Source organism: Opisthocomus hoazin, chromosome 4 (genome assembly GCF_030867145.1).
Source record: "Opisthocomus hoazin isolate bOpiHoa1 chromosome 4, bOpiHoa1.hap1, whole genome shotgun sequence".
Taxonomy (NCBI): Eukaryota; Metazoa; Chordata; class Aves; order Opisthocomiformes; family Opisthocomidae; genus Opisthocomus; species Opisthocomus hoazin.
In genome coordinates this window covers 38,915,427-38,934,183 of record NC_134417.1, presented here as the reverse complement: position 1 = coordinate 38,934,183, position 18,757 = coordinate 38,915,427, and the positions used below count along the sequence as shown (strand labels likewise).

Sequence of the window (18,757 nt, the reverse complement as noted above, 5' to 3'; positions counted from 1 at the left end):
TAAAAGGTCATTTGTGCTAGAGTTTTCAGTGTCCCTTGTCATTGAAGACATGTTATAGAGAGCTGGTAACCTTCATGGAGCCAGGAGAGCCAGTCTTATGTACAGGTGATGTACAAGGCGTTGGACAAGGAATTTGACACCTCGCCAGGAAAATAGTGTCTTCTTCTGGCCACCCATATTCGAGAAAGATCAACTTGGAACGGGAAGGAAGGAAGGGAGCTATTTAAATTAAAAAGACCTTGTTGGCAAGAGAATAATTGGGATGAAAATGACCATTAACAGCACGATCAAAATGAGGTGCTAGAATAGCCTTTCAGCAAGAGTAATAAAGAAAAGGAATTTAACTGGTTTTACTGGACCTTGTTCAGTTAGTTCATGAAAGGAAATACATGGAGTAGTTGCCAACGAAAATAGGAGACTGGACTTGAGGGCCTTCCAATCCCATGCTCCTAACTGCATCTCAGAATTTCCAAACAAAATGTTTACATTATTCTGAAGGGCTGAGGCTTTGGCAGGCTTGGCCTTCTTGTATGATTTGTCCACTTCCAAAATAATTTTCAGTCATCCGTCCATCCATCCATCCATCCATCCATCTACCTACCCACCACTTCACATTCATCAGTGTTTTGACAAGGTAGTATGCTTCAACCTGGCTAATAAGTTAGGTGAAAAGGAAGCTGAAGAAAGGACCACAGAGCCTGACAGCCTCCCGCCGGCCTCAGAACTACTGACACAGGTGGGAAAACTGCGAAGTTTTCAGAAGGAAAACATCTTTCTTTGGCTCTAAAGTGAAAGTGATGTATTTCATATTCAGTGCAAGTTGGGAAAAAAATCACTTGTGACGTTAGTTGTCAACGCAGACAAATTGAGAGAAAAGGGTAACAACACTCATGAAGCAGAGGAGGTAATTAGCAGGAGGTCAGGTGAAGATGTTGGTAGTTTCTGTAGGATGAGAGTGAGAGCAGGACAAGCACAGTTGAGCAGGCAGTGGACTATGAGACAACGCTATCGAAACGTGACATGTGCCACCTGGTGAAGGTGAAGCCTGAGTCTCACTGTGATGAAGCCACATCATAGACACAGCCTTCAGCTAAGAAAAAGGGCAACATGCTATCTGGACATGGGCGTCTGGCAATCTCACAAAGAACTTGCATTTTCTTACTCTGATAAATGCAGCCTCTCAACCCCACCCTGAAAATAAAATGGGGAAAACTATTTTACCCCATGTCTATCTTCTATCCAACCCTATATAGACTTCATGAATTTAATAGCAGGCATCCTGATCTCTCACTAGGTAATCAATTCATTGCCAGCTTCCTATTCCGTGCCAGTCTCCTGAAATCAACACAGCAAAATACATAGCAGGCATTTTAGCCATCAGCCTGATTATTCGAGTGAGATAAAGGTAAGGGCGCAGATTGCCCCATCTCCATCAAGAGACAGGCATTGAAAAGGGTATATCCTCCCTGTGAAGTGCTGCCTATTGCTGGATAAAGTGATCGCTTTTTTACTATTCCTTTTCTCCTTTTGAATATAGCGCGGAGCAGCATCATTAGGATTGAATTACACAGCTCTCAGATAGCAAACCCAGAGGAATACCGTTTAAATGACAGAAATTACTGTACATTACCACTTATGCAGATTAGTGCAAAGCTTGTCTCATGATGTGTGTCCTTCAGCTTCAAGGGAGCCTGTTTCAGTCCCTTCTCACTTGCGTTAGTACAAATCCAGAATAATTTCATGAAAGCCAATACATCATATCTGAATACATGTCTGCAGCAGGGAAATCTCCGCTCAGGGTTATTACTTCATTAATTTCTGATTCTTTACAGCTGTTGAACTGCTGGTTAACTTACCAAAACATTGCACATCTAGAAGTTCAGGCATTAAAATGGCACTAACTACATCACCAACAAAGAAGAAATGAACTGTAAATCCATGAATTAATCCTTTCAGTCAGTCACAGGAAATCATTGCATGGCTAAGACACGAAAAACTAATTTCAGTTGCTCTTTTGTTAAGAAGATTCATTTCCCTGCTATCATGCTTTACTTCTGTCACAACCACTTGCAAATAAAATCTCCATTTGCAGCCATTTAAAATGTTAAAACTCCGGATGTGCAGGAGTGAGCAGTCATATGACTTTAAATCTATTTGTGCATCTGAATCTTCAAAATAAACAGTTGCTTTTGTTAGGTTTTAATTCTGGTAGCAAGCTAACTGGGACCAGAGGACCAGAAGCTCTCCTTTCCACCTTCAGTGACTCCCATGACACTCTACTTAGTCATTCAGGCACTCAGTATCTAGTGTCTTACGGACACTCAAAATTCTAATCAAATCACAACATCTTTCCTAGGACTACTCAGGTCAGTATCCACTCCACTAGACCAAAAAGGTGTGGGGAAAAGTCACTTCTCTCTTTCTCATAGAGTATTTCATCAAGTGGAAAAGGTCTAGCAGAGGAGCTCCCGGTACGTCCAACCCTAAGAGCAGGCCAATAGCCAGCACAGGAAGCCGAAATGTCAGACCGACTCCAGTCCTACGCATGAGCCAGGTTGAGCAGCACGCTGACAAATGAGCTGCTTTTTCCATGGTAAAAGAACATCTCCCTTTTCTTGAATGCTGATCTAGTTTTGATCCAGTTCTTCCCTTCTTGGTGGAAATGGAAGAAACAAATCTGCAAAAGGTTTTGGGTTTGGTTTCTAAAACAAAACCACTTTGTCAAATCAGTCCTAAGGAGTCCTCAAAAGCCGCTTAAAGGAAGGCACCACACAAAACCCTGCCATGCACAGACATCACTCTCCACCCGTTCGGAAGAGGAAAGGCACGCGAGCCCACAGAAGGCAGCGCCAGCTCACGGATACTCCTGCTTCCACGCTCTCGATGGTAACGAAGAAGCATCAGCACATCCGAAAGATGCTGGTTATTGTTTTAGCTACTTCTGCACCAAAGCTTCCGCTCATCTCCAAAAGCAAACCATGCATGGCATCCCTCCCCACAGCAGCACCCCCACCACTTCTGCCCAACAGCACTTTCTTTCTCCAGAAGAACATGTTCCTCACCGAGAACATCTGTTTTTGCCAGGACCCACCTCTGCTTGGAGCTCTCCTAATGCCTGTGGCTTCGCGGTACACAAAGCTGTGGTCTCCCACCAGCACAAACATGCTCCAAGCCATAGGTCCCAGCTCTGCCCAGCCCGTTCTTCGATATTTAGCTGCCATCAGGCTAGCGCAGAGGAAACAGGCTGTTCCTGCGTGGCTGGAGAACACGCAAACGCTTACTCAGAGCATCTCCAAAAAAAGCAGAGAACAGAGCTGAAGACGAGGGAAGCAAGAGCCTGGAATTTTAGGTTCATTTTTTCAGTTTTGATCTCGAATGAAGGTTCAGGTCAATTCCTATTTTACCACAGAGGTTTCGGCCATCCTCAAAATGATGAGGAAACTCTGACAAGATCTCCAACGGGTGTCAGAAATACAAAGAGCTACACCACAGCCATAGAAATCAATCAGCTTTTTTTACCGCTTCTATCCAGCTTCTACTCCCTTTGACAAAGCAAGTATGGGGACATATGGAGCTGAGGAAAACCATTCAAATGTATTATTCAGCCACTCATGAAGTACAAATCCTTGCAGGAAAAAAAATACATGAAGCTGAATAATTTGAATTTCAACAAAATTCATACAGATTGAAACAGAACTCAAGTTATACAGGTTGACACTCCTATCATAGGGCAGTATCACCACCATGGAGGGTTTTATTTGATACCGATAGAGCAATACCGTTGACATATAAATAATGTCCACTGCTATTAATTTATTTCTGTGGTGTTACAATACTGTAGTCAAGGTAGTTATAGTCTCTAAATACCTTGATTTTATACGTCATAGAATTACGATAAAAGACATCCATTATCCACGTGCAAACACATGCACATACCATTTAATTCCAACGTACATGAGAAAATGTCTCACCTGATTAATGGAAAAATACTTGAGCTGGACAAAGACAAGAAGTGACAAAATGATATTACTAGGATAATTTTGCAGCCACTTTTTATTCCAAAAAGTTGTATTTTTGTAAACCTGACATTTCCAAAACAGTGCAAGCGAATTAGAATACAGGTGACCATGAGCTTCTAAATACAGGTGACATCAATAAGTGTGTACACATTCTTCCAACCACAAGTTCACAAAAAGAAACGTACAATTTTGCAATACATAAGGAGTGACATTCTAAGAAAAAGGAGTGACAATGGTGTGGGTACCCTACTGCGTATGCAAACTATGCTCCAAAAGCAATTACAGTCTTCATGCCAGTTTAATCAATGTACACTAATTGAACCAAATCCTACTTTCATTTATTTCCAAGACACCCAAGCAGGTGGGATGAACTTGGACAAAGGTAGAAATTAGTTCCATGACTCCCTTAATACTCTAGTGAAAGCAATGTTATATATTCCCACGCCACACGGATACGATGCTTGAAACTTGTGCAAGACTCCAAAATGTGCCCATGAACAGAAGACATTCAAGAAAGTCAGTACTAAATATTGCCAAACACAATCTTTGAGCAACTGATGCTTTCAGCAAGCCAAGATACCTGCACATCACCGACTCGTATGTAGGGTCCTTCTCATTCATGTGTCAAGGCATGGAGAGGGTTGTCCTCACTGGTACGCTCAGCATTGCAAAAGCCTTTGCGCTTTGAGATGAAAGGATTGTCTAAGTGGTCTACAGGCTTGGCATTCACCTCGAGCACAAATTCCCTCTCACACAATCCAAGTGATTTGCAAGGTGACTTCAATTCAGAGGCTGCTCCAGTATTTTCTACAGTTTGCTGACCTCCTCATTCTAATTGAGCAAATTAAAAACTAGGTTTACTTGGAAAAACATAGCTCGTATTTTAGCTACAACGGCCAAGTAGCGGAGCACAGCAGTGACTGCCTCAGAGTACACTAGCCCTGCTGCTGCTTGGGGTGAACTGATGGAAATTCACCTCCAAGAGCAGACCTTTGGTTTTCAAATGAAATGGTCACAAAATACGCTGTGAAAGGTGGCAAATGTCTTCAGCTCTTGCGAAGCGAAATTCATTCCTGTGCTGTGGGATGCCAAAACTCTGAAATGACTGTGATCTTCTGGAATTCAAGGCAGAAATTAAATTGTGTTGCAACGGCATGGGCTCTGCATTAAGTGAAGTTTTCCTTAATATTTCCCCTCCTTTCTTCCTGATCATATTTTTCCAAGATTGTTTTTTTCCTAAAAGCAACTTCAAAGGTACTACCCATAAGAAGACACCCCGCACATTGCAAGCTTCAGGGCTTAAACAAAAGATCTCTCAGGTGGCAGATGATGCGTTTGAAAACGTTACTGCCCCACTTCTAAGCTTCCACCTGCACAGCTTAGAGCCACTGCGAAGCGAGTCCCGTGCAAAAATACGCTATGCCAATTCAGCAAACCTTTCAATGAAGTTGTCCAAACTGATGACTTTGTCCCAAAATGGTTTAACCGGAGAGAACCGGTGCAGTGACTTCCCCCAGCTCTGCTGTGCAAGCTGTACAGCACTAAGGAACTAACCAGCAGCTGACAGATGGGAACTTCCAGAGCCCTAAAAGCAATTTCCAAAAGTAACCATGTCTCTAGATTTTGATACAATTATGTTTATTATAGTTTCTTACTTGAAAAACAAAACAGCAGATCTATAGCACAGCTATTTTCTACACATTCTTGAAGTATATTAAGTTTCAGAAGATTTTTGGGTTAGAAACTGATTGCAACCAATTTGTATTAGTAGGGTTTTTTTCATTTGGCTTGTTTGGTTGCTTTCTAAGGAGTGGAAAGGTGCATCTACAGGATTTTAATACTACTTTAGTATTAAAGTAATACTTTTAATACTAGTACTGGTATGTTTCATTGTCAAATCTGACTATGCTAACTGGAACCAAGCAAGAAACACAATGGGATTTGACGAAAAAAAAAAAAAAAATTATGAACAGTACAGATATAAAAACAAAAGCATCTGTGAGAACAGAATTATTTGCATACCTAACAGTGATGATACTAAGAATTTATGGGTTATTTCGAGAATACATCACTAATCTGGCCAACAACTACATTTTCACTGAGTGACGACTTGGGCTGGATCAACAGTAGACAATTCAAGTCAGAGATCAAAAAAGTCCAGTGTGGGCTCAGTCAAATGGGATTTACTTTTGTTTTTTACTTTAACAAAATAAGAAAAATATTTTTGCCTTGAGCAAAAAAAAAAAAGTCATCCAACACAATAGGAAATGTTAAATGTATATTTTACCTTTTTTAACTCTTTCCTTCATATAATTTAAAAAGATGTTTCAAAGGAATAACTAATCTTGATTTTTAAAATACTGAAATGAAGCATTTTCGGCAGATCTGAACTTAAATTTTTGTTTAAAAATTGGAAATGAGGCATTTCAACTTTTTAAAGGGAATTTCCTCCTTTTTTTGGATGGAAACTTTCAAATTCAGTTAAATTCACAAATAGTTTCACTTGTCCCCTGAATTATTTCTTCAGGAAATTTACTTTTTAATAATTTTTCAGGAGCTCAATTTTAGAGAGGGCAGATATTAAAAATTCTTACAGTTAAATAAATGGACTTCTTTCTTTTCAGAAAGTATTTTAAGTGATTTCTTATTCAATTAACAGTTACGAATCAATCTCACGTCCAACTTCTATCTGCCAGTCTTAGGTATTTTTCAACAACATAAAAAATAGATACATTAGGTTTAAATACTAGCAAAACTACCTGATAACAGAAATATCATACTGTGAGGAATTCAACAGCCTCAAAGACAACAGTGCAGTCAAAGGCCATTAGCCTTTTGTATTCGCACTCCAATGAAAAATCTGCTGTCCATTACATGTGGTTATAACAGGATTTTGCCTCAGCAGTCTTTTCCAGATTCTGGCTTAAAACGATGATTTGTTATATGAAATCTGTAAAATCACCAACGGTTGTTTTAAGCAAGATAACTGAACAGACAAATAGCTTTTCTTGTCAAATGTTGAATCAATGCACTTCATTTGCTTAAAAGCCATCTTCTGCCTAATGGGTGCAGACAGTTAATATATATTGATCAATTTTGTAGTAATATCAGGCACTTAATGCCCGTAGGGGGAAAAACCAATCAGGAATCTGGACATGGTTAATTTTTAAAAATTTGAAGCTATAATTTGGCAAGGAAGCAAGAATAAGGTCTGTTCTCAGATGGATTTCTTGCACGTTCTCTGCATTCAAGTTTCCACACTTCCAGCAGTTCTTTTACCTTAGCCTTATGGAAGGAGACATCCTGCAACTATTCATTCCTGTTTCTCCTTCACCTTCTACCACAGAGCTCAACCCTTCTTTCTCTTAGGTGGTTTTATACCAACATGACATTTACTTCTTATTTACACAAGGTGCAAAGTACAAGTAGAATCTACAACCAAGTCTTACAGATCTCTGCTATTTCTATTCAGAAATCCAAGAGCTTTTTGAAGAAACCTGGCTGAATTAATTACAACTAAGTTTCTTCCAATTCAACACATGATTTGCTAAGAAATTACCAGTGAACTAAGTGGCAATATGAGATCCAGCAACGTCTGCACCTTGCCTAAACTTCCTTCTTAATGCTTGAGGAAGGATGACATTTAGTACTAGGAACACCCAGACAGGGAATCTCAAGATCCAAAGATTCAAACATTTTAACCTTTGCATCTACTTCTCTCTTTTAAAATTATCCTACAAACAAACTCATGACTCTTGTATAGAACTCAAAAGGCTGGCATAACGCTCATAGCTTGTAGTGATTTACCACTTGCTTTGACAGCAACAGATCACAATCATTACCAGTAGCTTAAGAACTATCCTTCTTACATTGATATTACTATGGCTCCATGTAATTTTTTTTTTTTTTTAATTCCAAGGAATTTGTCAATGCAATAGTGGTTGGCCCAATTATATCCTTCTGGTGTCTCAATTGCACAGTCCTAGCCCGTTATCAAAGTACTAGAGACCTCAGAAGAAAACTTTCCAAAGGCAAACCTTCTGTGATGCTTTCTTCAGTGAGCCAAAGCAAGCTACGCGTCTTGCTACGTGTCACCAAGGAAGCGTTTCTGTCCTCTCCCATTTGGGCCAGTGAAGGCTAGACTCAGATACGGAACATCACATCTGTGTAATACTTTAAGTTTTTTAGTTCATAAATCAAACACCAAATTCAACTCAAAAAAAGAGATAGTGAAAAGACTTTGGCTTATTGCCATTAAATGGTCTATATACAACGTCACCAAGCTTTGTGAATTAAGCATATGAGGATTTCAGCTACTTTTATCTGCAAATCTCTCTCTTCTCTCTTGCATTGAAGTTTAAAAGTACAATAGGATTTATATATACATATATGTATTTCCAAGGATTTAGCCAGATATCAGTGCTTGAGTGAACTATATAGATATTCAATAGAAACTATAAAACATTGATACAAATATAAAGACATAATCAATACAAAAAGCTTGTATTTATAAAAAATATTTTTAGGTAACAGTCTTCCCCTGAGGGTATACCACATAGTTGGATTCATAAATATTGCTCTGCACTGCAGCTTGGTTACCAAAGTTCAAAGTTCAGCTCTTAAATGAAGTGTAAATCGCTCCAGTCACCTGACATGGCTGCAGTGGTTGCCTCAGGATATGTTCCCTAGCTTGCTGGAGTGACAAAGACACAGCATCCACGGGGTCTCCGAAAAATCTGGAGAAGATTCTTTCTTCCACATATGGAAGATACGAGAGCAGGACCTATAGGCTAGCAAGCACGTGTCACATGACTGGGCTTTAGTTTTCTTGGGCAGTTCACTGATTTTTCTGGACCCAGTCCCAACTATCTTCGTTCTCCTTTCTGCTCTTTTCGGCCTCAATAATTTCTTTGTACCTCCGGCGGAAGAAGCCCATCTGCAAATCAAGAAGAGATGACAGCGGTAAGTAACAGTATCATTACATTGAAACTTACTTTGTCAGAAAACAGTGTGTGGAAAAAAATAGCACAGGTGTTAACATCTAATTTCTCCCACTGCCAATCTGGAATCACAGCTCCTTGTTTACATCAATATAAACGAGATGAAACCGCGTCCAAAATCTTCACAAGCACTCTGCTCCTTATAATGAGCCACTCTGAGGGAAGAGTCCTCTTACAGGAATGATTTAAAAAAAAAAATGCACTTAAAGTATTTCTAATCAACACAGACCAAAAGAGGCAGATACAGCTTTACTGGTTTCAAATAAGGACTAATGCAAAATTTGGATCTGACCCTAAAGCCAGGCTAGCCCTTGGGTGCTGAGTAAATGCTGCCAGTTTTACGAACTGCGCCCTCCGTGTCCACAACCGCACAGAACAACAGAGATCAGAGGAACACAGTACGCCTACCCCCCAGGCATCCAAAATCCAACTCTCAGCCTCTTTCATCAGAAACCCTCTTCCAGCAAAGCCAGCGTGGTCTGTTGTCGATCGCAGGTGCTCCACCAGCCTTCTGCAGAGCTCTGCTGCCGTTTTGGCATACCTGCCTCCAGAGGTGCCAGCCCACCACCGTGCAGCCAGGTACTCCTCTTCCCGCCAGTAATCACTCTCAGCTCAGGTCTCAAATTGTCTATTTAAGGATCACTTACATTAACACACTTTGGAGGAAACCGATAGCTTCAGACTCCTCTTTTTGCTAAATTATTTCCTTTGCCCCATGCTGCAAGTTGTGTAATCCACAGCTCGGAAGGCAAAATACGAGCCTGATTGTCCAAAACGCAGAGCACCAGCAATAACTCCTTCATGAGCTTTCAAGATGCTGCAGGGCTGATAATCCCTTTTGCATATCTTCTTGTCTTCTAAACCCTTGTACTTAGTTAAAAACCTGCAAGTGGTTTTCATTTCAGCTTGGATAAAAACCTCTCATATCTGTTTTTTTTAAGTCTTTCAAATAAACAAAAATGATTTTAATAACAGACTTTGGTAAGCACTCAAGAATAACTCCCCAAACTTAGCACGGCACTACTGAGACCACTGAATTGATATTTTGTTGATCATAATTAAACATTTATGTAACTCCTACCACTCTAAACCTGTTTTCTTACTCCTGCTGGGTAAAACATGATGCTTCAGTCTTCCTTTATCAACCAGTTATTGCCATCCTTTATTCCCAAACTGGCTGTATGTAGGAATACTTTGTGCTCTTTTGTAACTACTAAGTTTCTGTTAAGCTGGGCTCTTTAGTTTCAGTCCTTTAGCAACTTTAGTTTTCTTCAAGTATATTTTAACTCACAGGGGTGTGAAAGGGAGCTTGTTCAAACTGTACTCCAGCAGAGCTTCTTAAAGCCCAGGTCCTTGCCAATGCCCCCAACTACACCCTGAATTCACGGAAACATGAGACCGGACACACACCATCTTCTCACCACCCCTCACCTCCGCTGCTTGGCTTCCATGCAAAGGCCACAGAAGCCGCAGCGTGGTCTAACAAGCCCATTTTTGTATAACCGTGGACTGCAGCCCTGGGAAATGCTATTAATCTGGAGATAGATAAACCCTGATGAGGGCATAGATGTACATTACATGCACAACCACTTTATGAATGCACAATAGGTAGACCCACACATAAATGCCGACGATCTTCATTTTACAGAGGTCCCATGACCTTCTGGAGGCCCACACGAATGACTGGAATTAGACCTTAGAAGTCATTTGTTCACAGTCTCGTGCACAGACTATGGACATAGTCTCTCTCCCATCTATCGCAAGCAAAGCTTTATCTGCCGCTCAATACATGGAACTGCATGGATAGTGGTGGTGCTGTTCTGAAAAGCTACCTCACAAAAGGGACACTGTTGAATTTTGGAGGGCCATGTCTCTCTTGCCTCCTAGCACCTTTCAGAACAATGTACACAAGGATTCAGAAAAAAGACAATTAAATAAGAGTATCTCTAGTTCCCTATTCTTTAAACTTGCTCTAGAGGCCAGATCAAGTTCTTCCTTTAGCAGAAAAATATCTACCATAATTTCTGTACGTGGTCCTGCAATCTATACCAGCGCAAAGGATGTATTTTGAGAAGACATCCTCAAGATATCACCACCATAAAATCCCAGTGAAATTTCACCATTGATGCCAACATACTTCAGCTCAATGGAGACTTGAAGCCAATACCAAAAGTTCCCTCAGATTTTCATGGTCTAAAATGGAGGTGAATTATATTATCGGTACGGGGGAAAAAAAAGTTTAAGAACCTACTCCTCCTGTATTGTTCTGTCTCAGTAGGATTAATTGTAGGTGCTTATTTTGGTCACAGGAATCAGCAGACACTGCTTACACATGCTCAGGGAGCAGATGTGTTGAAGATGGGGGTGCCATTTTTCTATTATCAGTTTTTATAACAGACCTATATGTTCTGCACATTAGAAAAGAAAATTGCCACAGGACTTTGTTTCCTAAGATTAAAAAGAGAAGTTCAATTTGTAGCTTTTAAAAACAGGTTTTAAGCCCTTAAGGTTTCCATCCTTCATGCAACCACATCCTTGGTACAATAAAATCCTCTCTTGAAGTTACAATCAAAATTATAGAAAGGCTTTTTAATTTCCTCGAGGGCCAAACAAACAAAAGCAAACTCCTTCCCACTGTTATTTTAATAAAAATTGTCTGTTTGTGAACATCTGCTTCAGGAACTATATTTAAAAGTTGGTTATGATAGTTTTGGTATTTTACTATTTTGTTACTGGATACAGAATGTTTTTGTATAACTTTCCAGTAGGGCAAAAAAATGAGCTGAAGACTGTAATAAATACTAATAAAGCATGAAATGTTACATCTAGATGTGATTCCACTACGAAGCTATACATGTTTAATTGCTGTAAATTATGTGAATAATCTAAAATTATGTAGAGGACTTAGATTAAGTGCAAGCGAAAAGAGAAACTGGACCTTAAGCAATTTTTTTTTTTTTTTTTTTAAATGGTGGTGAGGGATTAGATATATTTCCCACCCCTGAAAAGCAAAGATGTGCTTTGTGATGGGACACTGTTCCTTAGCGTTGACACTGCATATTTCCACTTAACCTGATACAGCCCTTATCATCACCAGAAAGGGGTTTTTTTTGGTAATTGCTGTGAAGAAATCACAACATAGTCATTGTCTCACAAGAGACCACACAACCCACATACCCATCTCCTTACAATAAACTGATTTCATTAAAAATGACAGCAATATTGACCCATATGGTGAAGGCTGATAAGCACCCGTGGCAAGCTGGAGAGAACAACTGAATCTAACATACAGCAAGGAGTTACAGTGGTAATAGGGAGGAGGATGCTTGGGTGAAAGCAGGAGAACTGATGCAACATCAGGCCGAATATATACTGGCTTTTTTGTCACTGGGGCAGAAGCGGCACCAGAAGATCTCTTTTCTGTGGCTCATGCAAAGCTCTGAAGTGAATTCAGAAAAGCCAGTGAGGACAGCACTGCGGGGACTCGGTCCTGGATATCAAGCAGGAAGAGGAGGAGAGATCCTCAGCTTTAAGAGGAGTACTGCTGTGATCTCACTTGTGGAATAGGCGTTCACAGTGGGCCAATGGTCTCCGATCCACATTTCATGGGCAATGAGTCTTTAATACTGTTAAGTTCTCCCAGATTTTGTTCTCCATGTATACAGACACGCGTGTGTGCATGTACACATAGAGATGTACGTATATGGCAAAGGAATACACAAGTCCAGAGCTGTGTCCCATCATGCAATGTGAGCTCATGCCACCACATCCAAGGAAAGGACTGATGACAATATTTTGCTCAGTAAACCCTCTGCCTGGGGAAGGAACTCACAAGAGGAAGAGCAACAGGAGAACATATTCACAGCAGGCAAGGAGAGTACCATGGGAAGCTGAAGGGTTACAATGGAAGAAGAGGCATCAGCCACCAAAGACAATGCAGGAAATGAGAAAAATGAACTACAGTCAGCAATTCAGAGTTGGGTGAAAATTATTCGGGAAGGCTGAGGAGGCCCTCTTGAGTTCTGGGCCTTTCCAGTCCATGTGGCTGAAAGCAAGGTCTCAGGAGCAGCACACTGCTTAGCGTGCACCACACTTTACTCTTCATCCTGGCAGACCTCACCAGAGGCAAACTGCTATGCCAAGGGCACCATGTCCTACTTCATTGCTCCTGTGTGCAAACACTGAGGAGAAAGAGGGCCACTGAAGACTTCAGGAATACAGGGATAGTCTCAAAATCCTGATGCCATCAGTGTCCCTCACAATCGATTCATGTCCCATGCCAGGGAAATCAGAGAGCATCTGAATTGTCTGTGAATCCACAAACTGTCACGTTTCACATCGGCCATGATAAACAGCAAAGATGTCTGCTTGCTTTTAAACAAATCCAAACAAATTCAGGCAGAACCAAACAAAATGCAAAGAAAAAGTTAGCCTGGTCTTTACCAGAGGTGACAAATAACAACCAGTCCTTTCTGGAGGTGCTTCAAGTAAGTATTGGAGCTGCTATAAACAGGTAGCTTAAATTCAAAACCTGAAATCATCCATAGATTTTACACACCCCCTTTAATTTCATTATTCCAGCCCATGTACCCTTTTCCAGCATAACCTTACTGCCATCTACAGTATACGCTGAGCAGAAAGCATGTTCCTGGCAAAGCCAAACAATAAAGCAAAAGAAAATCCATGTTACTTGCAGGCTGGGGAATTACACCTGTTATTGTCAAGTTCTTTCTTGCCACGTGACAGCACTGTCAAGTCCTCTATTCAATCTTCAGTATCTGAAGTCTCTTTCAGTAGCACACACAACTCCCTTTGGCTGTCATGCCAGGTTTAAATCCCTTTAAAATCACAGATAAGTCATATCTAACAACACCTGCATAAAATTGCATTCTTCCAGCACTCCACAAACTGAAAGCTTCAAAGTGATTTCAAAATGTTGGATTAACATTGCAATAAATTATTGTCTTTTTTTCTGCTGCTATTTTCTGCACATCCAAAGGCTGATACTTCAAATTTTTCTAAACTCCAGAAATATAAACATTTAGCCACTATTTCATGCAGTACTGTCCTGTGGCTATCTCTCTAGGGTGCCAATTATAAGTATGTTTGAAGAGTGACATTATTACAAAATAAAATTTAATCTGCAGTTGGGAAAAAAAAAAGCTGATCAGAGGGCAAGCAATATCACTGCCTTTGTTATATTCACTGTTGTATAAACGTATAAAGCATTTTTATCATGCCCGGTGAGGCTCATTCTCCCAGTCAAATAAAAAGAGAAATAGTTTGAAATGTGTATTGTAGAAGAATGGTTATGTTTTGTATTTTTTTAAAAGTATTTTCCCATTAACATGACCCATTAAGAAACAAGAAAAAAACCCACAAGAACAGTTACATACTGCTGTAAAAAAGAAACCTTATGTCCCGATTTACAGTAATGTTACCAGACTATAACTGAGCAAGGTAATAGAAGTTTGTGAACAACAATGTTCAAACAGAATCCAAAACTGTATCATAGACTTTTGCCACTTTTTCTACAATTTTAAAATTTTTTCTAGTGTATAACGAGGTACTAAGCTAAAAACAAAAAGCATTGTTTTTTATCAGTATGGCTCTGCTGACAAATGTCTTCTAATGCAGGTTACTGACCACAGTATAAACCAACAAGTAAAAAGAAAAAAAGCAAAGTAAATACTCACATAGGTGTAACTAAGAAATAAAACAGAATTTAAGAACCCCTGAAGAAATCTCCCATTGAACTAGGCTTTGATAAGATACCTCAGATGCAGTGCCTTAATCACAAGTTGTCTTTCCTCTGTTACACAGTTTCTTCATCTACTATAAGCACTATCCCATCATACTTGATGAACAGTTTGGACTTCCATCATGAATCTTTTCCTGCCACATCTCTTTAATTCAGGTAGAGGTCCCAAGCCATTCACCTCCTGGCCCTTCGGAAAGAATTAACTTACCCTTCTCCTCACCTCTTTTGGGTGAACAGTAGACAGCTAGAAAAATATGCAGCTAATAATGGTTCAAAGTAGGGCCAGGCACCTCACCCCAAGCAAGATGTCAGCAGCCAGCAGATCAGCGAGACCCCTCATCACTGCAAAGCAGTGCTGCTGAGATTGGAAGCACAGAGTGTTTCCTCATGCAGAGATCGATCACTAGGCATTAAGCCCATCTCACTCTACTACTCCAAGAAGGCAGGAAAAAATATTTTGCACTTGAGTTCGCGTGGTCCTGAATAATTCTGGCAAGCCACCAGCTCCAAGAGGATGCACCATTTCCTTCCTCCCCACAGTACAGAGGGGTCATGAACAGATGTTGTGTATCAGCTTTTCCACAGCGGACTGACAAACTGCCACGGCCTGGGCCCCTCAGTGAGGAAAAGGCATGTTTGGAAAGGGAACACGTGCCCTGCCTGTAGCTAAAGGAGAAACTGTATATTTAGGAGGAAGGATGACAGTGTGGGTGAGGTAAAGTCATGAGGACTCCAGTGGTCTGGCTTTGATTATTCAGTTTTCCATTGACTTTCTGAGGGGCAAATCCCTTAACTTTCCTGTAACTTAGGTCCTCATTTGCTCAATGAAACCTGTACAAGAAAATAAATACATACGCTTCAAACACCACTATTCCACGCATGGCTGGTGTGTGCGTGTATGTATACCCATACAATACATACACAATGCTATATATACTTATGCAGCTGGGGAACTGAGGCAAACAGAAGTTCAGCAGCTTGCTCAAAGATAAGTTCTCCTCCACAAACACTTTGTTTAGCTACGATGGAAGAATTTGACACGCAGCATTCTGTATCTGGTACCAATGTATTGCAACAGACAGACATTGCTATGGCAGAAAAGAATTACAATGTACACAAAATTGCACTTAACTTCTAAGTTAGTTTCATATAGCCTAGTTAATGACCTAAGATATTACAGTTGGTACCTAGGGTGAAGATCTGTAGCTCTCCCTACATTTTTAGAAAGAAATTTATTTTATATGTTGTAGCAGTAAATCAAGCACTGTTTTTAAACACACATTTTATTAGGCAGTTACTCTGCAATTTTGAAATAAGAAGAAAAACTTTAAGTGCTTTTTTCTTTGCTAAGAACAGTCAGTCACTTCATAAACTTCGCTCAAGCGGTCCTTAAATGAACTATTAACGAAATGCTTTATGTCCGTCTCAAAGGCCAAATTTTCAAAAAACAGTCACTAAGGCTAGGTACCTCAAAGCAGATACAGAAACTCAGGATAGTAGCATGCACGCAAAAGACGCATTTAGGTGTGCAAAAGAGATAACTGCACATAGAGATGGATACCAGTACAGAGAACCTAATTTAGTGTTTTGGTTTTTTTGAATATAATGTGCCCTGTCATTGTCACTGATGGAGAGGAAATGGAATTCACCATGTGACAAGCCACAAGACGTGTACGGCATGTCCACGACGTCACGCTCAATCACACCCCACTCTAAACACGAAGCTCAGTCATCAATAATTTGTTCCTCTAAACACTTCTCGTGCACCTTTTCTCCCAGGAGTGGTTCAGTTGACTTCAGTGGACCTACCTGCTAATGTGATGACTAAAGCTGGTAGTTTTGGTGTCTACTCTTGGAATACCTTTACCATGTAGGTAAGATCTAGTTTGCCTCAGACAAGAATCACTCACCTAGCATTTGATTCATTTTTACATACATAATATACTTCGGTAAGGGCTTAGTCCTTACAATACTTTATCGCTCTAGTGACTGGACTTACAAAGATCTTTCAGTGCTGAGTTCTGGTAACTTGAGTTTAACAAAAGCATGAACTTCTTGTGGGATGTGTACAGTAACTTGCATGACAGATGTTACCAGCATACTTGTAAGTGTAATCAAAAAGCAAATCAGCCAACATTAAAGCTTATAAACACTTTAAAATAGTTTAAAGATTTTTTCCTATTGCAAAACTTCACTAAGTAGTTTATTTTCTAAAAAGTCATAGAATGAACGTAGCCATCATCCAAAGTTCCTCTCCAATTATCAGTTTCAAAAATTAGAAAGAACACAATGTCTACTGCAGAGATGTCTGGACAAATTACTATATACTATTTCTTAAATCTTGGTAGGCAATAGGACAGTAATTAGGTATATCATTCCTGTAAGTGCTATTAATTTAAGACATATCTCAATCCATATTTTCCATTTCCTCTCCAAAGAAAAAAAAGAAAAACTACTGAAATATTTCTGGCTTCGTGTGAAAACCAGAGCCTAAACATTAAAGACTATTTCTGGAATCAATGAAAAGTAGCTTTACAATTGTATTTTGATATATTTGACCTGCCAAAAATATTTGAATGAAAATTGCACTATGGCCATAATTAACAGAATAAATTACTTTCATGGGTTTAGCCAAACCAGAAGGAAATGGCTACGGCTGGTGTAAGTCATAACACAGCATTTCCCACTGTGACACCAAGCTTAAAGAGAGAATGCAGACTATGCAAGTCACATTTTCTCTGTTCTTTGCATTTGGGTTGGAGGGATGCTAACGACTTCCAATAAATACACATGTTGTATTCCGGCAGTGGGGAACCTTGGAACCTTAGGTACATATTTTCAATTTTTCAGTCTACACACATATTCTTTTTTCTGGTTTGGGCTCCTGAAAATGACAGCTATCTTCTTTTCAGAAAGATGTTCTGAACCACAACCCAACCTACCTCTTGCCAGTGGATTCAATTTGTTCATATGGTGCCAGGATGAGAGCGACATAGCTGCAATGGTTGTGATGTTCTCAAAGTGCCCTGGCATGCGCAGCTCCCATTTGGAGGACGCCGAGACCAGAGAGAACACTCAGCCACAACGTTATTGTGGTACATTTACATAGCTCATATTATCCGGAAAGATAACGAAGGCATTTCACAAGTACTGGACACACACCACCACTGAAATGTTGCCAACCTTGCTCTCAAGGGTGGTGAACAAATATTACATGGTAGCCAGCAAACTCACTGGGGAAGGCAGTGTTTTGGCTACCACAGCAGCACTGACTATTTACTTGTGTAAGAACAAATAAAAGATGTCCAAACACAATCTTCCTCTAACATCTAGTCAGAATTCAAAAAGCACAGCAAATCACCCAAATCACCTACTGTAGAAAACCCAACATTTGAGTCACTGTTGGAGAATACAAAACCTTTTGGTCTTGGCAAGCCAAGGGTCTACAAACATTTTGTGATGCTCACTTTGGCCCAGGAAAAGTAAATATAATAAAACACAGTTTTGTCTGTTCTTTAAGAACATAAGCAGACTTCACTTGATACATCTACCTTCTGCCTGGTGAAAACGTCATTATGTCCCTTCCAACCCCTACTATTCTGTGATTCTGTGATTCTGTGACTTCCACTGCCCCATTACCTCCGGGTTTCCCTCAATGTACAGCTGCTATACATAATGAAGATCCATCCATGTTTGGGAGATAATATGGGTTTGCTTTTGAATCACTGAAGCTAATTATTACCTGACTGCATTTTTATGATTTATAACAGGGTAATAGTGAAAAAGCCAATTCTAGGCATACTGAGCCTAGAATCTGTGTCAAAAAAGTAGTATCCCTGAGAAGTCTACACCAGAAGTGGTCAGGCACTGGCACAGGTTGCCCAGAGGAGCTGTGGATGCCCCCTCCCTGGAAGTGTTCAAGGCCAGGTTGGACAGGGCTTTGAGCAACGTGGTGTAGTGGAAGGTGTCCCTGTCCA

The 18,757-nt window shown here is 40.2% G+C and overlaps 1 protein-coding gene across 1 annotated transcript in view; it reads right to left on the bottom strand.

Annotated features, from left to right (window-relative positions):
- Positions 1–4,043: 4,043 nt before the first annotated feature.
- ITGA9 (integrin subunit alpha 9) overlaps positions 4,044–18,757 on the bottom strand; it is a 233,050-nt gene continuing 218,336 nt past the window's right edge. The window contains exon 28 of the mRNA XM_075418633.1: positions 4,044–8,955. Within this exon, the coding sequence (XP_075274748.1) occupies positions 8,857–8,955 (99 nt within the window). The 3' untranslated portion in view covers positions 4,044–8,856. The remainder of the gene's footprint in view (positions 8,956–18,757) is intronic.